This window comes from Micromys minutus, assembly GCF_963924665.1.
Source record: "Micromys minutus genome assembly, chromosome: 28".
Lineage (NCBI taxonomy): Eukaryota > Metazoa > Chordata > Mammalia > Rodentia > Muridae > Micromys > Micromys minutus.
In genome coordinates this window covers 40,127,662-40,152,652 of record NC_137963.1, presented here as the reverse complement: position 1 = coordinate 40,152,652, position 24,991 = coordinate 40,127,662, and the positions used below count along the sequence as shown (strand labels likewise).

Sequence of the window (24,991 nt, the reverse complement as noted above, 5' to 3'; positions counted from 1 at the left end):
CTGCTCCCACTGTTCCCACTGCTCCCCACAGTTCCCACTGCTCCCACTGCTCCCACTGCTCCCACTGTTCCCACTGCTCCCACTGCTCCCACTGCTCCCACTGCTCCCACTGTTCCCACTGCTCCCACTGCTCCCACTGCTCCCACTGTTCCCACTGCTCCCACTGCTCCCACTGTTCCCACTGCTCCCACTGTTCCCACTGCTCCCACTGCTCCACACTGTTCCCACTGCTCCCCACTGCTCCCACTGTTCCCACTGCTGCTCCCACTGCTCCCACTGTTCCCACTGCTCCCACTGCTCCCCACTGCTCCCACTGTTCCCACTGCTCCCACTGTTCCCACTGCTCCCACTGCTCCCACTGTTCCCACTGCTCCCCAGTGCTCCCACTGCTCCCACTGCTCCCACTGCTCCCACTGTTCCCACTGCTCCCACTGCTCCCCAGTGCTCCCACTGCTCCCACTGCTCCCACTGTTCCCACTGCTCCCCACTGCTCCCATGTTCCCACTGCTCCCCAGTGCTCCCCACTGCTCCCACTGTTCCCACTGTTCCCACTGCTCCCCACTGCTCCCATGTTCCCACTGCTGCCCAGTGTTACACACTGTTCCCACTGCTCCCACTGCTCCCACTGTTCCCACTGCTCCCACTGCTCCACACTGTTCCCACTGCTCCCACTGTTCCCACTGTTCCCACTGCTCCCACTTCTCCACACTGTTCCCACTGCTCTCACTGTTCCCACTGCTCCACACTGCTCACACTGCTCCCCACTGCTCCCACTGCTCCCACTGTTCCCACTGTTCCCACTGCTCCCCACTGCTCCCCACTGTTCCCACTGCTCCCACTGCTCCCATGTTCCCACTGCTCCCCAGTGCTCCCCACTGTTCCCACTGCTCCCACTGTTCCCACTGTTCCCACTGCTCCACACTGTTCCCACTGCTCCCACTGTTCCCACTGCTCCCACTGCTCCCACTGTTCCCACTGCTCCCACTGCTCCCACTGTTCCCACTGTTCCCACTGCTCTCCACTGTTTCCACTGTTCCCACTGCTCTCCACTGTTTCCACTGCTCCCCACTGCTCCCCACTGCTCCCCACTGCTCCCTGGGCCCTCACTGGTTCTCTGGATCCTGTTGGTAAACCTTCCCTCTTGGCTTTATTCTTACCTTCTCACCTCCACTGTCTAGAAACACACACACACACACACACACACAAACACACACACACACTGGGCATGAGGCTGCTAAGTGGGGTGTGAAATACAATTTCCATGAGTGCTGGTGTCTGCTCATTAAACACTTCCCTTTACAGCTCCCCTGTGCCTCTTACAGCCTGGCCTTTGACACCTTTGTCCCCTCCCCCCTTTAAAGGGACCACGTTTGCACAGAAGGGGAAGTAGTCTCCAGATCTGTCCTTATTGTGCCTTACAGCCTCTGCAAAATTCTGGCCTCCCAGTGAAAGCACAAAAGAACCCGCTACCCAGACAAGCCCAGGCAGGACTCAGCCTGGCCTCCTGCAGCGGCTCCAATCGGATTCACCAGGCCTAGTGGCTGGATGGAGAGAGACAACCCCTTCTCTCCCCCCACCCCCAGCCACCCTCCTCTCCAACAGCCATGGTGACAGCTGTGGTTACAGGCAACAGCAGTTACAGGCAACAGGCCTAGGTTCTTGGCCTCCCTCTCTGGACCTCAGCTTGTGACAGAGGGAGGAGACTGTACAGGGGTCCCTGTATGGGGCGTCTGGAGGGAGTCAGAGGATGGAAAGCTCTGGGCACCCAGCCCCACCCCAGCTTTCGGGGACTTGGCTTGGCCAGGCCTCCACATCTGGCAACAGAAACTTGAGCCTCAAGCGTGTCATCTTCATAAGACAACAGCTCTGTCTCCAAAACACTTTCCCATATGTTTGCTTCCAGCCCCAAGAAGACGGGTGGGGCGGGGTAATTAACCCGGATTTGCAGATGGAGAAACGCAGCTCAAATCTGGGATTTGGGAGCAAGATTCTGGGAGCAGGAGCCAGTGCCAGTTTGAAGGTGGGAGCAAAGGAGACTTTCAAGGAAAAGGCTGAGCCTAGAAGAGGGGACCAGCTCCTTCCCTCATGTCTCCCATTAAGCAGAGAACAGGCCCCACAGCAGCCCACCTTTCTAGGATAATGTTAATAATGAGGATGTTAGCTAGCTAGAGTTTTTGTTTGTCTTTGAGACAGGATCTTGCTATTTAGCCTAGGCTGGTCTAGAACTCATAATCCTCCTGCCTCCATCTTCTGAAATCTGTAAGTCATTTCTCACAGATGCCAGCAAGCTGAAGTATTTACCCCCATACCTGGCCCCATTAGCTGCTACTTTTTTGTAACATATACAATGTTCAGTGTTCTGAAGAGTTTACATGACACATTATTTACTTTTTACAATATGCCTATCTTATTATGGCTTCCATTTTATAAGTAAAAGGGCTAGTTGTGGGGCTCTGACCTTTCCACTGTGGCTGTGTGGGGAGAGTGAACCCAGAATAAGAACCCACCCCAAGGAGAAATTGAGTATGTCCTGCCAAAACCACATCTTAGGGCAGTGCTCTACTGACTGCTGTGGTGGCCCCAGGTTGGAAACAGAGAAGTGAGATTGGAAAGTCTCATCGTGGAATTGTGGGAAATGGGCTCCCAGAACTTGCACCTGAGCCCTGGATAGGTGCACGGGAAGCTCCATCTACTGCTGTAACTCAACACCCTAACAGAGTTCCAAAACTGTGGCTTGGGATGTTTCAGGTCAAATGGCAGAAGGACGACATGGACCACAACCTTAACTTCTTTTCTGTGTCATCTGATGGCAGGATCGTGTCATGGACCCTCGTAAAGGTGCCTTCTTCCCAGGAAGGGTCATGAAGGGGTGAGTGGGAAGTGGGAGGAGCTAAATGGCAAAAAGCTGCTGAACTAATCCAGTCCTTCATCTCCCCATCCCTCTGCCTGCAGAGCGAGCTGGTTCATATCGATGTTATCAAGCTGAAGGCTGAAGGCAGCACTGCAGAAATCCCTGAGGGGCCGCAGTTGCACACTGTAGGTAGGAGCCGCAGCCTCGATACCCCAGCACCCCAGCATCAGTGACTGCAGACAGGAAAGCCCAATCCTGTGGACTAAGCCCTTGAGCACGGGTACACCCCTATGCAGGCAGGTCCTTCCCATCAGGTGCTGCTATGCAGATCCATCCCTGTTTATGCAGATTTAAGCCCTGTTTACCCAGATTCTGTCCCTGTTTACTCAAGTCCTACCCTGTTTATGCAGACTCTATCCCTGTTTGCACAGACCATGTCCCTGTTTGCAGACCCCCATCCCTGTTTACCATGACCCTGACCCTGTTTAACTCAATTCCTGCCTTGTTTACCCAGGCCTCCATTCCTGTCTGCAGCATCCTAACAGCCTAGGGCAAGCAAGCCTGAGGTCCAGTTTCTGTTTTCCTGGCCTGAGCCCAGCCCTTACAGCGGCCCAGTTCTATTTGTCCAACACTGAGCTGGGTGGGAGGCTCCCTTTGAGAACCAGCCTAAGTCTGTCCCCTCTTCTTCCAAGGCTGTGGCACTGCCTTTGACTTCCACAAAGAGATTGACTACATGTTCCTGGTGGGCACAGAAGAGGGGAAAATCTACAAGGTGAGGCAGCACTGCCTGCCCTGTCAGCTCCTCACACACAGCTCCTGGTCTGATGTCATCTAGTGTTCACTGTCCTGGACACATTTCATGGGGTGGACATAGGATAAGAACGCATTTTTTAAAAAGTTTTTAAAATTAGTGTGTGTGTGTGTGTGTGTGTGTGTGTGTAAGTGTGTGGGCACACTCATTCACACTCTGCCTGTGGAGGTCAAAGGACAACTTCATGGAGTTGCTGGGCTTTAACTCAGGTCTTCAGGCTTGATGACAAGCACCTTTAGCCACTATGTCATCCTGCAAGCTCAGAAGAGAGGCTTCCCTGATTCAAATACTTTACACACTTATTTAATGGTGGTGTCTGTGGGTGCATACATGCCACAACACATACATGTAGATGAGCAGATACAGGTTGTAGGCTTTTTCCAGGGGTTTCCGGGAGTTAAACTCGGGTCATCAGACTTAGCAGCAGGTACCTTTGCCAGCCTAGCTATCTCACCAGCCCAGGAAGAGAGACTACAATCAGAAAAAGGTGGTGGAGAATCTAGAGACCGACTTGAACCAGTGTCTTTCGTCTTTCCTAAGAGGCAGGCATGGGGCTAGGGGTTTGGGGGAGCTAGGACATTCTGGGCAGACTTCCTGGAGGAGATCTGAACTTGAGCTGGACTTTGATCTCAGAATATGAGGTGCATAGCTGCTCTCCCAGCTGGTTCTCTGCCTTGTCTCAGTGTTAGTAGGTGAGCATCCCTCTGAACCTCCATAGTCCAGAAATAGCTTTGCTGTGAGCTTTTCTTAGGCTCAGAGATTCAGAATGTTAATTACAGACAGCCTCCCGGGAGCCCCAGAGGCCCAGTCAGAGTTGGTCTGAATGCAAAAGAGGTCCCTACCCCCTCTCCACTCCTCCTGGTGGCAGCGGAGGAGAGACAGGGGAAGGAAGAGAGGGACAGATGCCTGCTGGCCAGGACAGACACGGAATGGGAATCTGGAGATCCGTGTCTGCTTCTGGCTCTGCCCCTGCTCTCACCTGTACAAGGTGGGGTGCTGCTTTCCGCGGTGTGGACGATGTCTGAGCTGCAGGGACTTGGCACAGTCCACCCATAGGCTTTGGCATGTGCCACGTCTTTGCCCAGAGCTTAACCACTCACTTTACTTCACCCCCCAAGAGTGCTCCATACCCAGCCTGAACCCTAGTCCTACAGTGCTTCCTCTCCCTTCCACAGTTGGGGGGCAGATGGACAGAGGCTCAGGTGCCGATCCTGCAGGGCCCTTAGAGAAAGGTTGCTGATGGCTTTTCTCTCTCTGTTGATCCCAACCTTTCTTAATCGCCCATCCTTTATCCCACCACAGTGCTCTAAATCCTACTCCAGCCAGTTCCTGGACACGTACGATGCCCACAACATGGCCGTCGACGCTGTGCTATGGAACCCTTACCACACCAAGGTCTTCATGTCCTGCAGCTCGGACTGGACGGTGAAGATCTGGGACCACACCATCAAGTGAGGGGCCTGCCTTGGCCCTGCCCGGCCTTATGCCCTTCCCTCAGCCCTAACACCATGAACCCCTGTGTTATGGGCTTGTCCCTTCTGCTGCCACAGGACCCCCATGTTCATTTATGATCTGAACTCAGCTGTGGGTGATGTGGCCTGGGCACCATACTCTTCCACTGTGTTTGCAGCAGTCACCACAGATGGAAAGGTGAGTAGTCCTTGTCTTACCCTGCTGACCCCCCACAGGGACAAAGAGATGTCTCAGGTCCTAGAGAGCCCACCATATGCCACCCCAGGTCAGTAGGATTATGTATTTCAGGGCCAGGCTCTGCAGGGAAGTGTGGAAGACTCCTCCCCACCACAGGGGCCTCAAGGAAGGAACAGGAGAGTTCACCTTGAAGAGCAGGCCCTCTGGGGGAAATGAAATGTCATCCAGAAGGTGTCTTCCTTGAGGTCCCTGAGGAGGGGGTTAGAGAGTGTGCGGCCTGTGGCCAGTCACCGGTCTGTAAGGTAGTGAGGTAGTCACCTCCAGCAGTGTCCATGATGGTTCTGAGGAGCTTGAGAAGAGACAGACAGAGGCCCAAAGCTACCTTTTTGTGGGAATGTTCTTAGGTGCAGCCTTGTTTTCTTCATGGAATTTGATATAACCTGAAAACACCTGCAGCCCCAAGAAAATAATGCAGTGATTTGGTTGTGCCAGCCACCTGTTTTCCTGAACGCCTTACTAAGGGCCAGCCACGGTGCTCAGTGACACCTAGAATCTGCTGGTTATGGAGCTCACGTTATAGTGGAAAAGATTAAACAAACAAAACCAGGCATCACAATTCCCACCAGTACTGAATGCAGGTAGTGTGAGGGTGTGAATGTTATAGCCAGATCCATCCCGACATGAACAGTAAGTAGAATGCAGTGTATATGCCGAAGGAACATAGCAGACAGGGACCATGGGACAACATAGATGGACATGGAAAACTTACACTAGTTAAATAAGCAAGCCACAAAAGAACAGATAGATTTGTCCAGCATGCTTTGTGTTAGGAAACAAGTCTATAGATACTCAGGGTAGATCTGTGTTTGCCTCAGGTAGAATGGCTGAGAAAAAGGGGAGGGGGACTGTTAATGAGGGCAGAGTTTTCCTGGAGGTGAAGAAAACACCTTAAAATCTGCCGTGATAATGGTTTGGTAAGTGAATATGCTTAAAACCAAGAAGTGTGTACTTGCAGCATGCTAAATGGATGAACCTTATAGCATGTGAATTATATCTCAATAAAGCTGTCGTAGCAAACAGAGAAAGCCAGAGGATCAAAAGCATGAAGGAAGTCTGGATTACATGTGAGTGCCAGGAGGGCCAGACTGAGCTGGACAGTGAGACCCAGGGTGGGATGAATGGATGGTGGGGTGTTAGTAGTTCTTGGGAAAGGCTTCTCTGAAGAAGTCAGACTGAGGGCTGAATGACAAGCACCAGCCTGTAGCTTTTGTTCTTTGAGACAGGTTCTCTATTGTGTAGCTCTGCTGTTCTCTTACAGCTGGCCTCTATCTCACGGAGAACTGATTCACTCTGCCTTTGCCTCCTGCACGCTGGAATCGAAGGTGTGCGCCCTTTGCTAGTCCTGAAGGACTAGCATGAACAGGACTAGCATGAAGATGAGGTGGGGAAGCTGTCCACACTGGGGCAACAGGACACCAAGTTCTGACGTGGCTTAGGAACAGAGGCAGTACGCCTGGGGCATAGTGAGCAAAGGGGAGAGGGCTTAAGACAGGATGAGGTCATGTGCAGGCATGTGGAATCTGGCTCCAAGGCGACTGGGAGGAATAGTTTAAGGTATGTCTAGGTGCTGCAGGAAGGATGGATTGTAGACAGGCAGAAGTAGAAGCAGGAGACTAGGTAGGAGGCGGTGGCAGCGGGAGCTGATGGTGATTTGGACTCCAGGTGAGGCAAAGATTTATTGGGCACTTAGGCGTCAAACTCAGAGCATTTTGTATTTATTATCAGGGATAAACCCCTGACTCTGCCATTTACAAGCAAGTTAGCTTCCAAGTCCTCATTTATAAAATACGGATAGTAATAGAACCATGGTGTGGAGTGGTTCTGAGGGGGTATAATTAGATGATCCAACCTTGCAACACTCCTGCCCAGAGCCTGGAACACAGTAAGTATATTAGACTGGATAAATGGAAGTAGCTGCCAGTGTTGGGTTTCTTTTCGGTATTCTCCTACATCATCGTAGGTCGTCCTCGTCCATCCTCTTCCCTCACTGCCTCCTTTGTCCCTCTAATGTCTTCCCTTCATGTCACATACACCCCATAGCTGCTGTTGTCCTTGACTCTGCATATACTTAAGATCCCTAATCTTTAACCTCACTCCCTCAGTCATGGGATGAAAGTAAACCAACATGAATCCCTTCTGTGGCCTTCAGCTCTGTTGTGCTGACTGTTAGCCTTCTGCGGGGTTTTCAGAAAGCCCAAGATAGGAACTCAGGGCCTGGTTTACCCTACTGTGACACTAACCTCTCCATAGGCCCATGTGTTTGACTTGGCAGTCAACAAGTATGAAGCTATCTGCAACCAGCCTGTGGTGGCCAAGAAGAAGAACAAGATTACCCATGTGCAGTTCAATCCCATTCACCCCATCATAATAGTGGGCGATGACCGTGGGCATATCATCTGTCTCAAGCTCTCTCCCAACTTGCGAAAGATGCCAAAGGTATGGGCTCTGGGAGTCCAGGCTGCCATCAAGAGATGGGGGGAGGGGTGGCGATAAGGAGGAGCCAGGGACTACCCCAAGTTTTGGGTATGGAGGATTCAAGTTAAGGATGGTGTCACTGCCTGAATGAGCAGGACTGGGAAAGACAGGTCTGTGAAGTAATAGATGGGTCTGTTGTGCTGTGTTCGAGTTCCCTCTAGGGTCCCAGGGTAGATTTCCAAGGACTAAGTGGCTTAGAATATGGAGGAGGGGAGCGTCATTGACTTCTTGGAGTGCAGGATGTTGTAGGTGTGACAGGCTACCAGGAGAGGGACTCAAAGCTTAGCTGAAGCATCATTGCTGGGCTTACAGGGTTTCAGCTCCAGTGGTTCCTGAACTGGGAGCTGTGGGTCTACCCAGGGAGGGAGGAAATGAGCCCTGAGCAGGTAACTAGGTCAGCAGCAATGCAGACACCGTCTGAGTTCTGGTTTCTGGTTTTTTGGGTCTCTAATAGTGAGAAGACCCTGCCCAGAGCCCAAGGACTCCAAATGTATGACACTAAACTAAGACCAATGACACCGAATCTATGTGTAAGCGCAAAATCAGATTTAAGGCTCAAGCCTCATAGCCCAGGCTTAGAATCCAGAGCCTCAGGACTCATTTAAAAGTACAGAAGTCATTTGTATATGACAGTGGAAATGGTTCTTTGCTCTCTAACCAGCTTTGGGCCAAGTCACCCTCATCATTGAACCTCCAGGGTGCAATCTGAAGTATATTAGCAGTTTAGGGCAGGGTCTGGGGTTGGTCCTGTTCACCTACATTCTTTTTCTCCAAGTATCCCTACCCATCCTTTGGATACTGGCATAGACTGTTCTCCACCATGGCCAGGGAGGCACAGGCTAGAAGTATGGATGGTCCTGTAATTGTAGCCAGCTGGGGGAGGGGTGGGCTTGGCTATAAATACTCAGAAGGCTGCTAAGCGCCTGCAGCTGTGGCCCACAGGCTGCGGTGGGCTTTGGGGGTTGGGGGAAGTCAGGCATGGTCTAAATCTCTTTGCTGAGCCCCAGCTCCTTGGCCTAAGGAGGGAGAAAGGCAGCAGCAAATTTTGTGGAACAGATAAAATCTGTTCTTAATTTAATGAGGGGCAGGCTGAAGATGGCAGAGGTGGACAGCCCCCTGGGAGGATGATGGCCACTCTCTGGAGAGAGGCATGGCCCTGATACCGTAAGCATGGTAGATACGAGAGTCCTATGAAATTCCATGCTGGGAGGCAAGATTTATCACAGTTCCATTTCCTCACAAAGCAAGGGTCAGCTGTGGCTGAGAGAGCTGACCTCTGTGAATCTGGAAACCTAAATCAACAAGGATCTGAGCAAGGACAGTTTAGGGCTAGTACTTGGGAGAGTTACATCAGCAGTCAAGTGATACAGAAGGGAAGTCCTCTGGGCATCCCTGCAGACCTTCCTCTGGGAGTGCAGATTTCCTGCCCTTACCAAGAGGACTTACCTCAGAGGCCCAGACCTCCCTCCCAGTAAACTTCTCCTGAATGCCATCAGAAGTCAAGAACCATGTTTCCCTTCCTCCTGCACAGATGGGAAAGCCAAGGACTTACTTGTCTGCCTTGTGAGGAGCTAATGGCAGCAGTGAAAGTAAAAAAACCAGGTCTCTTAAGTAAGGTCTGAGGGATAGGGAAAAGCAGAGGAATAGCTTAATTATGGAGAGAGAATGGGGAGAGAAGAAATGATGACTCTCCTGTGCCTCTCCCGACTTGACCAACTACATGCCAGGGGCCCGATGATACCTGGGAGTAGGGTAGGAGTCAAGGCCAGAGAAAACTGGAGCTCTCCTGAGCAGCAGCAGCGAGACGGGAGCCAGGAGGAAGCCACTGGCTCTACCTTATGCCCCAGCAGGTGCAGCTGGGGCAGGTGCCAGTGAACAGTGGGCACAGGTGGCAGAGAACCGGGGGAGGGCAGAAGACAGCAACTGCTGCCCAGCCTGTCCCAGCCTGTCTCAGCCTGTCTCAGCCTGTCTCAGCCTGTCTCAGCAGTCTACATCCCACTGTCTGGACAGTAGGGAGACTTTGACTGATGTGGCCTGCCTCAGAATTTTAAGGCCTGTGGGCCAAACATACCTGTGTCCAAAATTCCATTTTCTCAGGGCCCAACTTACCAATGGAAGCACTAGAATATTTTGCATGTGGGAGCAAGGGTCATAAACTCAGGACCTAAGAAACAGTCTGCACCACATGGAATCACAGGGAAAGTCCTTTCTCCTTTCATGGGTTTCCTGGTACTTTCCCTCGTTCTGGTTACATGACACACCATGTCTGGCTTCAAGTGGCACCCCTCCCAAACCCTAACCTGAAGGTATGAGGACACCTGTGGCCTAGCCCACACTCCTTTCTCCCCTACAGCACACATTTATCCCCTCTTTACTGGGCCCAACCTGGGTGATCCTGATATTCAGCTCCTGCCTCTTCCCAAAGCTTATAGCTCCCCACTGCCTGACAGGTGACCCCTGAGGGGCTGAGGATAAACTTTCTCATTCCTTCCAGGTGACCCCTGAGGGGCTGAAGATAAACTTTCTCATTCCTTCCAGGTGACCCCTAAGGGGCTGAAGATAAACTTTCTCATTCCTTCCAGGTGACCTCTGAAGGGCTGAGGATAAACTTTCTCATTCCTTCCAGCACCAAGTGCTTGATTCTTGCTAAGCCTCCCTCAGAGCTAGAGTTGGACCCCTCAGGCCCTCAGCTGGGCCTCTGAGTCACCCAATATTTACTGGGCAGGGGAGGGTCAGGGAACAGCTAGAGCAGGCTGGGAAAAGGAGCCTGTGGCAGCTCCTAAAAAGCAGCAGCAGATCTGTACCCATCCCCACTGATGTTTCCCCTCTTCCCAGGAGAAGAAGGGGCAGGAAGTGCAGAAGGGTCCAGCTGTGGAAATCGCAAAATTGGACAAACTGCTAAACCTTGTCAGGGAAGTCAAAACCAAAACCTGAGAGTCTAGTCCAGGTCCTGTCCCAAGTTCTGAACCCACTACAAGCAAGAACATGCCTTACCGTGATCAGTCCCAGTGTTTGCTTTTCTTGTTCTGGTTAAGGTCACACCACCTTCTCCATGATTTGACCCCAGCCTCCATTATACCCTCTGCACAAATAAAGACCAGCTCATCTCACACCTTTGTTTGTTTTCTACCACACAGCCCCAAGAAAAGAAATCTCAGGGTAAGCCACAGTTCCATTTATTATCCAACAAACATGTGGGAGGACCAGAGAAGGGGCCCAGCCTGGACACCCTCCTGTTACTGCCATGGGCTCCAGTTTGCTTCCCCAACCTAGAAGAGCCCAGAGAGGCTGAGCCTAGGAAGGGTGTAAACTCAGCCCTTGGCCTTTGGGATGGAGCAGAGTCCAGATGGCCCTGGCCCTAGCACCAGCTCCTAACCCCCCACTCCAGGCTTGCCTCTGTAGGACTACTCAGGCCTCTCTTGGAGCCAGGCTGGCTACAATCTAGGCTACTGGGTCCAGCTTCAAATCAACTGGTCTCTAAATTCTGGACCCCATGCGACTGAATTCTGGAATCTGATTCCACGCTCTGACTCAGGTATACTCAGGTCCAGGACTCCAGGCTTGGCCAGGGGCCTTCAGGGCTGCAGCAGGTAGCTACCTTCATGGCTAGGCTTCTGGGGTGGTGGCGCCTTCTCAGGACAAGGGCCAGGGCTGGAGTTGGGACTGGATTCTGAGAGAGAATCGACGTCAGCAGAGCGAGAGTGGCAGGCCCAGCAGAGAATGACCCAGAGCAGTAACAACAAGAAGCCTACAAGGCCGTTGCAGACGATGGCGATGAGAGCCCCCTGAGAGATGGCTGCCCCCATGACAGGCAGCACCCTCAGGCCAGCGCAGACAGCGGGGCTGCCTCAGTGGCAAGGCCCATGCCGAGGCACAACTCTGGTGCGGCTGACTTTCCAAGGAGGCTGTCCTGTCCACATACAACGACTTCCGGGCAGTGAGGATGCCCGCCTGCAGTCCTGAGCCTGGAGAAGTACAGAGCAGACGGAGGTGAGGAGGAGGAAGCAGGCTGAAGCCTGGGGACAGCTCCCCTCTTCCACCTTTGGCCTCAGGCAGAGAGCACTGAGTCCCAGCAGGTTCAAGTACCCACAAAGCCAGCACCTCCACCCTGGGGCCTGGCTCTGAGCCCCTGACTGCTGTGGTGCAGCCAGAATGGGGAAGCTATAGCAGACAGGCAGCCTCTATCTTATTCTCCTTGGAACTGCTGGGTATAGCCTAGCCCTGCCCACCAAGCTTCTAACCTTCAGACATGCTGTTGGTGGGCGGGACTGAGGTGGCTTAAGGCCCAGGAGGAATATTATGACCATCACTGTAGTGGGTAGGGCATCCTCTCTTTTCTAAGGGCTGCAGTCAGCCAGTCCAGAAGACCTGCAGAGGTGCCAGCTCACACAGAGGGAACTTTGTGGAGGCCCTGACAGGAACGTGTGGATTCTGCATACCCAAGGCTGTGCGCCTAGGTTTACCTTTCCCTGGGACTTTACCTCTCTAGGTCAGGTGTGTGTCTGAACGTACATCTTCCTATCCCTCTGTCCCTTGCTGAATCTGCATCCTTGCCTCTGCAAACACACCTCTTTGAAGGTGTGTGGCTGCCTGTCTCTATGTCCCTGAGTGTCTTGAGTGTTTCATTTATGTATCTCATTTCTCTACCGGTCTCTCTGTGTGTCTGTCTCTTTTCACGACTGCTTGCTTGTCCCTCTGCCCTCAGGGACATGTCTCCATGGGGTCGGTATCGGTGGTTCTGTGCGTCTTGCATATGTCTCTGCCTTTGTGTCTATCTCTCTTCCAAGCTGTGTGTCTCTCTGTCTCTTTATATCTGTCCAAGATCTCTGTTTTTCGATCCCCTGCCCGTAGGGGAGCCCCCCTTACCTGAGTTGAGCCCGGTGCGCGCCCGCGGGAGGGTCCGGGACAGCGGGATGCTCAGCGCCGAATGAGGCTCGAGAACCTGCGGGCGGGGGGCGGCGGGAGGCGGGCAGGGGCGACGTCCACTCCCCGGGCCCTCCCCCTGGGCCGCGCAGCCTCTCCGGGCCGCTCCCGCCGAGGCGCGACCGGGCCGGCCTCTGCCACGGGCGGTCTGCGGAGAGCGGGCACCTCCTCCCCCTGGGGCGGCGCCTCCTGCACTGCCGGGGCCGCTGGCTCGCTCTCTCGCTCGCTCGCTCGGCGGCGCTCGGGCGGCGGCGGCAGGAGCGTCAAGGAGTTCGGCTGAGCTCGGCTGCGTTCGGCTGGGCTCGGCTACGGCGGGAGGGAGTCGGCTGAGCTCGGCTGAGCTCGGCGGGCAGCAAAAACAGCGAAGAGCCCCGCCTCGTGAGTGGACGGCGGCCTGCGGCCCTTTGGGGGCGGAGCCATCTCTGTGCCGCTGCCGCTGTTCAATTGGCTGTCCGGGCCAAGTTCCCGCGCCATTGGTTGTGCTCTGGGTTGGGACACGGCCATCCTGGTGCAGGAGAGAAGGAGGGAGGGGCTTGGGAAGGGTGTGAAGAGGGGTATATGGGGGCCACTTTGTTTTGATCCATCCCTTGAGAGGGTGAAGGGTCAAGCCACCTTGTTTGCAGGGATTTTTTTGCACTTTCCACACCTGGAATGCACCTCCACATGTGAAGCGTCCACCCCTCCATATCTGGGAGAAGTCTGTCTCTATTATCTGAAAAAGTCCATGTATCTCCACACCTGACCCTCCTTCACCTATTTCTATTACATCCCTTTCCTATTAGAGTGTAGACTCCCGCATCTCCACTTGACAGCGCCTGTAGATTGGCCCTAGTCCTATGAACAGTGTGATCTCTGGAAACACACGACCTTTGTTGCGTTTTACTGATTTCTCAGCCAATGTTGGTCACAGGCTTGTTGTGCTTTGCTTGCTGGAGGGAACTTGAGACACCTGAAGAATGGCTCAGCTCTGACTAAACTAGATCCATACCTCATGGACCGCCTAACTCTCTATCCTAATAGTCCTGAGACAAGGTAGCTTGGACAGGAGCAGTCAAGTAGGCTTTCCCCTCTCAGACCCTTAAGTGGCAATGCTAGTGATATAACCTAGGGCACTGGGTTCACACACGCAAAGAGCTACATTTCTGGCCCTCCAGTGATTAAGTGTTCTCACATGTGCCTTCTATCACGTATTGTCCATGGACAAACAGACTTATGGCCCCACATCCAGCCTTAACTTCCCTCTGGAATACTATACTCACAGCAAAATGCCTACTGGAGTCACAGTGGCATTGGTTCCTGGTTCCCCCCCTCCCCCAACTCTCTTAAACACAGCAGTCTTCTTTATAAAATGGTTATAGTAATAGCTACTTCTTAGGTTTTTCACTAATTCATTCATACCATACCCACCATATCGCAGCAAATGCCAGCTGACAAGCCAGAACCAGATGGCCAAAGGGCAAGGCTCCTCCTTCCAAAAAAGGGAGAGAGGGGAGGGAAAAGTCATCTCAGTGGATGAATCCTCTAAAGCTACTGTGTTAGAGACTGTCTAAAATAAACTACGGACCCTGTGGCGTTTGCCAGGATGGATTAATTTTAGTTTCCCCTGTTACCCAGCAGGGTAGGGGTATTGTGAGAAGGATCAGATCAGTCACAGGAAAGAGAGAGACAGGAGGTCACACATCTTAGTATAATGACAGTGAATTTGTGACCTAGCCGCAGGGATTCAGATCTCATCCTGGAAACAGTGGGGAGCCACTGAAGAATTTTGAGCATCATTGGAGTGATGTGCTCATAGCCAGAAATTAGAAGGGTGGCTTGGGCCACTGGAAGGAAAGGAGCTTTGAAAGCCCCCGAGAGTGAAAGATGCCCTACCTTTCACATTGACAAGGGGCTAAAAACGTCCTTGGCAGAGAAGGATCGCACTGGGGGTACTGAGGCTCATCAGTAGTCAAAACTCAGAAGACAGAGGAAGTAAGAAGAGGGCATTCTGGGGTAACTGGTCGGCAGCTGCAACACTGTGTTGTAACGCCCCAAGATAAAGAATACAGAAGAGGACTTGCTGAGATGGCTCAGCTGGAAAAAATGCTTGCCACCAAGCCGGATGACCTGAGTTCAATCCCTGGAATCAACATGGTGGAAGGCGAGAACTGACTCCACTAAGCTGTCCCCTGTCCTCCACGCTACATCCTGTGGCACACAGATGCCCCAACTAGATAAGTATAATTTAACATGAGTTCCAGTAAAGAACCAAGGCAATGGCATTGGAGACGCCAGTTGGGTAGAATGCTTTGGTGGGGCTGATCTGCAGACATGGAGAAACAACACCAAGGTTCAGGAATGACCTCCCGTGACTTTTTGCAACAGGGTGAGAGTTAAGTCAGAAAAGTAGATGAGCTCACTTAAGGAGTCGGAGCTGGCTGAAACCCAATAGAGCTGCCACATGCCCTGGTCACCCGCCATATGGTCTCCAATATTCGTCTGGCCCACATGGTGAAAAGACTTTGAACAATCCCTGACATTAAAATCTTGTCAAGACCTAGACTCCAGGTGGTCAAGGAGAGATGGGTGGAGCGGTTCCTGCTGTCAATACCACTTCGTTTAGGAAATACCCTGAGAGTCCTTCCTCAGGAAGTACCCGGATTTGCTTAACTTTAATTTTGGACTTTAATCAAGTACTCGAGACATGGGAGCCAATGGTTAACAGGACCTACATGGTAACACCATGGAGTAGGGTACAGGACTTTCAGAAGCCAGTGGAGAAGTAACAGAATGGCACGTACTCAATACTGTCTGCCAGACAAATCCTCACAAACTGCTAGAATGTCCCCCAAAGGCTGGGTCCACGGGTGCTGGGGATGGGGTGCTCCTGCAGGGGACTGTAGGACTTAAATCTCTTCCTCTGTTTTTCTTGTCTGGCTGAAGAAGCAAGTAGCTTTCTTTTCTTCCTGTCTTGAAGTGCTACCTTGCCATAAGCCCACAACCAACTAAGTCAGTAAGTCATGACACCTGCAAAACTGTGAGCCAAAATAAATATTTCTACTTTAAAACTTTTTATTACATTTATGAATGGATAAATGTAGTAAATGATTGATTTATTTAGTGTGTGTGTATATACATGTGAAAGGGCCACACAGGTGTTGAGGTCAGAAGACAACTTCCAGGAGGTGGTTCTTGTGACCCACAGGTGGGTTCTAGAGATGGAAGTCAGATAATCAGGCTTGGTGACAAAAACATTTACCCACTGAGCCATCTTGTCAGCCCCTATTTCCCTTTTCTATCTAAAAGTTGGATATTGGCAGGAGGATGGCTCAGGCCTTTAATCCAGCACTTGGGAAGCAGAGGCAGAGAGATCTCTGTGAGCTCAAGGCCAGCTTGGGCTACAGAGTGAGTTCCAGGGCAGCCAGAGATGCATAATGAGACCCTGTCTCAGGAGACAAATAAGAAAATAGATAAACAAATGTTAAGTATCTTGAGTGTTACAGCAACAGAAAGCTCACCTTTTTAGTTACTCTTCCTGTTGGGGTGATAAAATACCCTGCCAAAACAACTCAAAGCTTGAACCTTTTGTTTGTTTGTTGTTGTTTTTCAAAACAGAGTTTCTCTTTGTGTAGCCCTGGCTGTCATGGAACTTGCTCTGTAGACCAGGCTGGCCTCAAACTCACAGAGATGGGCCTGCCTCTACCTCGAAAGCACTGGGATTAAAGGCATGTGCCACCATCACCCAGAGAAAAGCAACTTAAAGAAGAGTTTATTTTGGTTCTCAGTTTGAAGTTGTAGTCTATCACGATGGATAAATCATAGCAGCAAGCAAGCACTGTAAGCAGCTAACCATATTGTATCACAGTCAAGAAGCAATGAATAACGAATGATTGTGCTCAGCTAACCCTCTTCTTTTTATAAAGTCCAGAATCTTAGCCTAGGGAATGGTGCCACCCACAGTGGGCAAGTTTTCTGACCTCAGTTAACCTAAGCAAAGTCGTCCCCACAGCCATGCCCAGGTGATTTAGATCTCACCAAATTGACAATTGAGATTATATTGTCATATATATGACAATAAATTTTCCTCCTTTCCAATGAAGGGCTACCCAGCTACGACCTCCAGAGGTTATTTAATAGGACCACTGTTCAAATATAGATTCTCTAGGTAGATTCATGATCTAGTTAGGTACCCAAGAGATATGAATGTGACTTCTAATAAGCCCAGTACCTTTTGACCACCTTTAAACCATTCCCCCAATAAGAGTCCTAATATTTAGAGATAGAAAATAGAGACTAAAATGGAATAAAAATGAAGCATTTTGATGGCCACTAATCCACAGCATCATCTATATATTTTGGGCCACAAATAATGAAATGATAAAACTAGAAAACCTCGTGGTATCTGTTTGTTGACTCATACTCTGGTTGTGAAGTTCCTTCATCAGCCTGTCTAGTTTTAGTTCACAGTGATGAGAGGGCTGCAGTGGAGGAGTTCCCTGTTCTTCTGACATTTAGGGGATTGTTCTGGGACTGAGCAGGCACAGATTTCTGAATTTATAAGGATTAGTTGTAGAGCTCCCTCTCCAGGTGATACAACACACAGGTACAGTGTTCTCTTTCTCTCTCTAAGTATGTGTGTGTGTGTGTGTGTTTGTGTTGTAAAGGCATTTGAAAAGTCTGATGACCTGAACTAGATCCCTGGGACCCACATAATGGAAGAATGGAATCCAAGTCCTTCAAATTGTCCTCTCATCTCCACATGTTCTGGGATGCTCTTGCACACACACATACATACCACTACCATCATCACTACCATACAAATGTAGCCTCAATAAATTAAACAACAATAAGCAACTTAGCAATTTCATCGGAGGGATCCCATTTGCTAAGAAGGTATTTCATTGATTCTAAAAGGCATTTTTTGTCCCTTAGGCTAAACAATTTTGGAATCAGGAAATATTTTTCAAGTAGTGGAATATAGTAGATTTTCAGTCTTTTTTCCCTTTAGAAATTCACAAAGTGACTTGCCTTTTGTAATTAATGAGATATGAACTCTTAAAAAAATACAGTAATTTTGTCATTCAGAGTTCTTCACAAACAGTAGAATCTATACCGGATAGTTAGACTAAAGAAGGAACTGGTGAGAGGAGATTATTTAGCTGATAATTGTTAGGGGAAATGGAAATGATCTAGAGGCTAAGATTCTAGGAACAAGATTCAAACCATCCACACAGATATGCACACAGACATGCACACAGACATCCACACAGACATCCACACAGACATGCACACAGACATGCACACAGACATCCACACAGACATCCACACAGACATCCACACAGACATACACACAGACATGCACACAGACATCCACACAGACATGCACACAGACATGCACACACATCCACACAGACATGCACACAGACATGCACACAGACATGCACACAGACATACACACACATCCACACAGACATGCACACAGACATGCACACAGACATCCAAACAGACATACACACAGACATGCACACAGACATCCACACAGACATGCACACAGACATACACACAGACATGCACACAGACACCCACACAGACATGCACACAGATATGCACACAGACATGCACACAGACACCCCCACAGATATGCACACAGACTTGCACACAGACACCCCCACAGACATCCACACAGACATCCACACAGACATGCACACAAACATGCACACAGACATGCACACAGACATCCACACAGACATACACACAGACATGCACACAGACATCCACACAGACATGCACACAGACATCCACACAGACATCCACACAGACATGCACACAAACATGCACACAGACATGCACACAGACATCCACACAGACATACACACAGACATGCACACAGACATGCACACAGACATACACACACATCCACACAGACATGCACACAGACATGCACACAGACATGCACACAGACATGCACACAGACATGCACACAGACACCCCCACAGATATGCACACAGACTTGCACACAGACACCCCCACAGACATCCACACAGACATGCACACAGACATCCACACAGACATCCACACAGACATCCACACAAACATGCACACAGACATCCACACAGACATCCACACAGACATACACACAGACATCCACACAGACATGCACACAGACATGCACACACATCCACACAGACATACACACAGACATGCACACAGACATCCACACAGACATCCACACAGACATCCACACAAACATGCACACAGACATCCACACAGACATCCACACAGACATACACACAGACATACACACAGACATGCACACAGACATCCACACAGACATCCACACAGACATCCACACAGACATGCACACAGACATCCACACAGACATCCACACAGACATCCACACAAACATGCACACAGACATCCACACAGACATCCACACAGACATCCACACAGACATGCACACAGACATGCACACAGACATCCACACAGATATGCACACAGACATGCACACAGACACCCCCACAGACATATCTCACAGCCTATCGAGGAAACCTCAGCCATTGTTGCTCTGAGCTCAATTACCTGCCAATCTTAAAAGCTCTGTGGCACTCCTTGGTAGGAACTCATTATCGAACTGCTGGGAAACCATGGCTGTTGCCACTACCAGCCTCAAAGCTGGACAACAGCAGAAAGCCAAGCTCTATGTCAGCCTGCTTCCTACCTTTGTCAATCAAGACTAGCTAGGAAGCAGAATAGTTATAAACAGCTCTCATATTTCATTGACTTCAAACAACACAGACACATTTCTTTCTCATACTATAGTTCCAGCAAGGGTCAGGCTTGGATGGAGAAGTCCTTCTCACTGTGGTCACTAAAGGACCGGGGTCGGGAGTTCTACCATTTACACAGGGTTTTTTCTGTAGCCCAGGTAGGCCTGAAACTTGAAGTCCTCCTGTCTCAGCCTTCCAAGGGCAAGGATTACAGATATGAAACACCACATCCATGCAGGCCGTCTTCCTAACAGGATGGGCACACAAGAAAAAGCATCTTCTGGGCATTTAATCCCAGCACGTCAGGAAGCAAAGGCAGGAGGATTTGGATTCGAGAGCCAACTTCAGCTACATATCAAGTTTAAGGCCAGCCTGGGCTACCTGAGGCATTGTCTCAAACGAACAAAAGCAAGCACATGCTGGCTTTCTTTGTCATTGTATTGATCAAATCTCATAGCCAAACCTGACATCAAAGAACACAGGAAATCAATCTTCCTGGTGCTCTGAAGGAAAGGTGAACCAGAAATATTAGTCAACTTTAGTCATTTTCAATTATTTCTGTTGTTCCCCTTGACACAGAAGTCTCTTAAGGGTAAAGAACCAGGCTTGCAGACAAGCTTTGGAGACACTGGAAACCAGGCCATTTCTGATCTCCCCCCACCCCAAATGGAGGTAGAATTTCTGTTTCTTTGTTGTGTTTTTTTTTTTTTTTTTTAGACAGGGTATCAGTATGCAATCTTGACAGGCCTGAAACCTGGTATGGGGCCCAGACTGATCTTGAGTCCACAGAGATCCACCTGTCCAGAGTACAACAACACACTTGACAAGATTTCGAGGATAGGGAGTGGAGCACAACTAATTTCTATTTCTAAAGATAGGGTTTAAATTTATTTTCAAATAGAAACTCTGTCTGAAGGAAGACATTCAAGAGCACAATGTATTTCTATTCCCGCACTCCACAGAAACACAAGAAATTAGTGCAGACATTCCCTGAACTACCAAGAAGACCCATAGTCTATCTAGTCAAGCTTCTGAGTGATTTCTCTCAATCCTTTTCCATGCCTTCGGGCTCACAGAAGAAAACAGAGGAAAGGGCCTTTTTATACTGTCCTGGAATAATGTTCTAGCTTTACCCCACTCGAGCCAATGACTTTACAGTGAGGTGCCATGCCATTTGGCCATCAGTTTAGGAACATCAAGTAAGGGTTTCCAATACTCTGGGCAGCTCAGTGTATTCCAGATCTGATTGCTGGTAACTCGGTTTCTTAATTAGAGAGAAGCAAATAACAGCATCTGTAACTCAGCAAGGAAGCATAATTGTCTAACTCCTAGCAATCTGAGGTCAAGACTGAAACAAATCCCCTTCTCCAAATTCAAAGCAACCCCGGCCCCCTTAGCAGCTTGCAGACCACCCATGCTGGATACCTTGACTTTTTAATCATTGTATCTTCAAGTACTTCTGCTTTTCTAGCCCAAGATTGCAGGTGAGACTCAGACTCTGCTAAATTGCATTGCTATCACCTAAAAAAGACTCACATATCCTCATGCTGGAATATTGTGTTTTTATGTAAGTATATATATGTATGTATGTAATATGTAAGTATATATATGTATGTATGTAATATGTAAGTATATATATGTATGTATGTAATATGTAAGTATATATATGTATGTATGTAATATGTAAGTATATGTATGTATGTAATATGCATGAGCTTATGTACATATGTATGTTTATAGTGTGTATATGTAAGTGCACACACACACACACACGTATAACTTGGGGGAGTTATAACACGTATAACTTCTCTCCTTCAGTCTGTGGCTCTGAGCATCAACTTAGACCATCAGACTTGAGGGCAAATGTCTTTACCCACTGAGCCATCTCACTAGGATTACGAGATACCCACTGCCCCTCCACCCAGCAGCTTAGTCAGTCCCTCATTATCAGCTCTATTTTTGAGAACATTTTAGTCCTAATACCTGCTATCCCACAATCAACCAATCTATCAATAAGTATAATTCTTAAGTGAAGTTATTTTTTTTCTTATGTGGCTAAATACTGGTTGGAAGGAGCCAGGAGAAAGGAAAAAATGAGTAGCCATTTGATACTCCTCTCTCGGGTTCTGCAGATCCAGGCAAGCAGGATCAAGGTCAGAAGCTAAAGCCAGGGCAGAAGACAGCAGACATTTTAATTTTTTCTAAGTCACAATAGAAAGTAGGGCAGGGATAGGAGGTGCCTGGCCTCAGCTGAATGACTCAAGCTTCTGCCCTGAGAGCACCTAGGGCCTGGGATTGTACCCAGACAGAGAAGCTTTGTGTAGAGAACAGAGTCCCAAGGGTAGAATGGAGCCACTTTATTCTGGAACAGGCAGATTTGCTGTGTACTCTGATGTCCCTTCTCCAAACCCCATTACTGCCCCTACTCGCTGCTCTTCAGTCCTGCCCAGCTCTCTGGTCCTCTCTGTGATGCTGTCACCTGCTCCCCCATGCCCAGCGTTCTCCAGGGCCAGCCCCCAATGCCACCTCAGCTGTCTCTGCCATCTCTGTGTCATTTCCAGTGGACATTTTCAGTCCTGGTCTTTGTTGACTCTTTGTCAGCATCGATGCTGAATACACCTTTCTGACTGTTCATTCCTGTGCTCCAGGCAGTTGCCTTCTCTGAGAGCATTCATTCTTCCTACTAAAACAGCATGTTAATGAAGCACCTGTATTCTGTTGGAGCTTCCCATCCCTCTGAGATATTCTGCTCGGTGCAAGGAACAGATAAGGAAACCAAGGCTCCAGACAAGCAAGGAAGTTTCCCAGGACCCCATAGCAACAAGTGATTTGAGCCTAAATCTGCTGCTTTGCCCTGTAAGCCACTGACTTCTCTACCGTTCTGGCCTTCATCCTTAGCTCTTTCATGGACACTGCTATTGGTAACCCCCATCTTCCCCTTTGCTGTCCCCTCCCCCACACCCCTTCTCCCATCTGCAACAAGCTTCTCTGCAGAGCTTCAGTGCCTGTTTTTTGTTTTTTTATTTGTTTTGTTTTGTTTTGACAGTGCTTTATCACTTACCCAGCTCTTACTCCCTAAGTCCCTGATGCTTCTTACTGTTGGCTGTTGGTACTATTGTTGTTAAGACCTGAGATTTACAGTGTTTCCGTATGGTAGGTATGGTGCCAAATTCGTTATGTGTTATCTTATTAAACCTTCACAACAATGCCAAGAGGCAGCTATTGATTATTACACTGCTTTCCTAAAGCTATTGATTATTACACTGCTTTCCCAAGGAGACTTAGTGTTAGCCATTATTACACTGCTTTCCTAAGGAGACTTAGTGTTAGCCAGGTTAATGAACTTGTCTCCAGGTCAGCAGAAGCTGATATTCATTTGACTTTAAAGCCATGTTTGAAACACAGTCTTATTATTTAGCTCTAGTTGCTCTTGAACTAACCATCCTCCTGCCTCAGACTCCCTAGTTCTGGGATTACAAGCACATAGCACCACACTTGGCTTAGTCATTGTCCTACCTGCTGATTAGACTTTCTGGGAGGTGTCTTTAGCACCTTATATTTGTAATGGCTACGTTTCAACCTGTCTGTCCTACACCAGTTGGGTGAGCATAGCAAGTGGTTAGTATGTCCAAGCTGTAGCTATTAAAGCTTACCCAGATCCTGCCTTCTCATGGTAGCTATTTTAATAGACACTATTACATTATTATCCCGAAGTTGACAAGATTCTACAAGACTCTTCCTCCTTTCCCCTTCCCAAATCCTTGTTCTCTAAGATTTAGGGTGTGTGTTCCAGTAAGTGCCCTTCACCTGCCTGAACACAGCAAGAAGCCAAACGTTTTGTTACTGTAGTTGGATGGCTGTTAATTCAAACGGGGAAGGGGAACTGGGAACCTGTTGGAACGTGTTGGTTCTCACTTCCACCTTGAGACGGGGTCTTGGTTGTTTTGATGCTGAACTTGCCAAGCTAGCTGGCGCACAAACTTCTGGGGGGCATCTATCTCAGATTCCATCTTCCTGTAGAAGTTCTGGGATTACACGGTGTCGGGTTTTTATGTAGGTTCTACTGATTTGAACCCTGGTCTTCACAACAGCACAGTGAGAGCTTATAGGTTATCTTGAAGTCCAGTCTGGCCTCAAATGCACTAAGTAGCTGAGGCTGTCCTTGAACTTCTGATCGTCATACCGCACTTCCCAAATCCTGGGATTGCAGACACACACACACACACACACACACACACACACACACACACACACACACACGGCACCACGCAGGGCTCTGGGCTCCACCAGCAGAGCTGCGTCCCCAGTCCAAAGCCGCACTTGACTTTACACGACATCCAATCAAAGCTTCCCCCAGGATTTCCCATCCCTCTCAGCTGCCACGGTGACCACCTCCTCCTTCCCCGTGTTCCTGGGCTCAGTGAGTATGAAGCTAACCAGCCCCGAGCCCCTGAAACTGTCAGCAAAAGCTTCAGACTCACAGCTTGACTCTTAAAACTTAAGGCATGGGGCTCACCTCTTCTTCTGCCACCCCAGTTCCCACCCAGCCCAGATACAGCACAGAGGACTGTCCTATCTGTCCTCACGTTGTACCCTTCGAAGGCAGGGGATGCTTTCTGCCTCATGATAGTCTCGATGTTTCCCCACTGGTGTTTTTCTACGAACACTGAGCCTAATGTTGTGTGTGCTCCAGTGTACAAAATCAAGTTTCTCTGCTTTATAAAACAGTACATAAGGCTGCTGAGCTGGGTCAGGGGTAAAGGCACTTACCGCCAGACCTGACGGCCCGAGTGCAGAGCGTGCTACTGCAACAATTCCAGCACCTTCTCCAAGCCCCTGCTCCTCCCTATTTTCATTCCGAACCCTTGGGATTCTCAGGCCCACCTGGACATTCAGAAAGGTCTTCCAACCTCAAGGTCTTTATCTTAACCAGCCTTCAAAGTTCTTTTCTCACATTAGATGGCATTTCAGGTTCTGAGACTTCAGACTGGACACATAGGGTATATATTCAACCCTACAACAGCAGGGCGGCACACCTTCTCAGTCTTCAAAATGCCCTCTAATGAGCACTTAGCTAGTCTGAAATTTAAGCCTGGGGCTCTGAAGTTGTCATTTTCCATGTGCGTGCGTGTGTGTGTGTGTGTGTGTGTGTGTGTGTGTGTGTGTGAGAGAGAGAGAGAGAGAGAGAGAGAGAGAGAGAGAGAGAGAGAGAGAGAGAGTATGAGTATAATGTGCTCCAGTCCCCTCTTCTCCCCTTGCAGGCATACATACAGGCCAAACACTGTATACATAATAAATAAATAAATAAACAGAGGCAGATACCACCATGTCTGAGATTAGGTAGACTCTTTAAAATACAACTAAAAACATTATTATTAAAGTTGTAGGTGATTTTTCAAAATTGCAAGTCAGTGTCACCCCTTAGAAATGGTTGGTATTACCTTTGGCTAGCAGGCACACATAGAGAGCACTGAG

General features: G+C 49.4%; 2 protein-coding genes across 2 annotated transcripts in view; one reads left to right on the top strand and one right to left on the bottom strand.

Annotated features, from left to right (window-relative positions):
- DNAI1 (dynein axonemal intermediate chain 1) overlaps positions 1 to 10,781 on the top strand; it is a gene marked incomplete at both ends in the record, with an annotated part of 64,668 nt that extends 53,887 nt beyond the window's left edge. Inside the window, 8 exons of the mRNA XM_080940357.1 lie at positions 1,904 to 2,020; positions 2,749 to 2,838; positions 2,953 to 3,040; positions 3,544 to 3,623; positions 4,965 to 5,113; positions 5,213 to 5,312; positions 7,623 to 7,808; positions 10,683 to 10,781. Coding sequence (XP_080796483.1) covers positions 1,904 to 2,020; positions 2,749 to 2,838; positions 2,953 to 3,040; positions 3,544 to 3,623; positions 4,965 to 5,113; positions 5,213 to 5,312; positions 7,623 to 7,808; positions 10,683 to 10,781 — 909 coding nt within the window. The remainder of the gene's footprint in view (positions 1 to 1,903; positions 2,021 to 2,748; positions 2,839 to 2,952; positions 3,041 to 3,543; positions 3,624 to 4,964; positions 5,114 to 5,212; positions 5,313 to 7,622; positions 7,809 to 10,682) is intronic.
- A 320-nt stretch (positions 10,782 to 11,101) lies between these two features.
- Positions 11,102 to 12,866, bottom strand: ENHO (energy homeostasis associated). Its single transcript, XM_080940391.1, has 2 exons — positions 12,714 to 12,866; positions 11,102 to 11,812 (listed from the first exon to the last, which is right to left on the bottom strand). The coding sequence occupies exon 2, from the start codon at positions 11,651 to 11,653 to the stop codon at positions 11,423 to 11,425; it is 231 nt and encodes a 76-aa protein (XP_080796517.1). The 5' UTR covers positions 11,654 to 11,812; positions 12,714 to 12,866; the 3' UTR covers positions 11,102 to 11,422.
- Positions 12,867 to 24,991: the final 12,125 nt, after the last annotated feature.

What these genes read in the sequence shown, in the direction of transcription:
- ENHO (XM_080940391.1), bottom strand. Translation starts at nt 11,653, where the DNA reads ATGGGGGCAGCCATCTCTCAGGGGGCTCTCATCGCCATCGTCTGCAAC.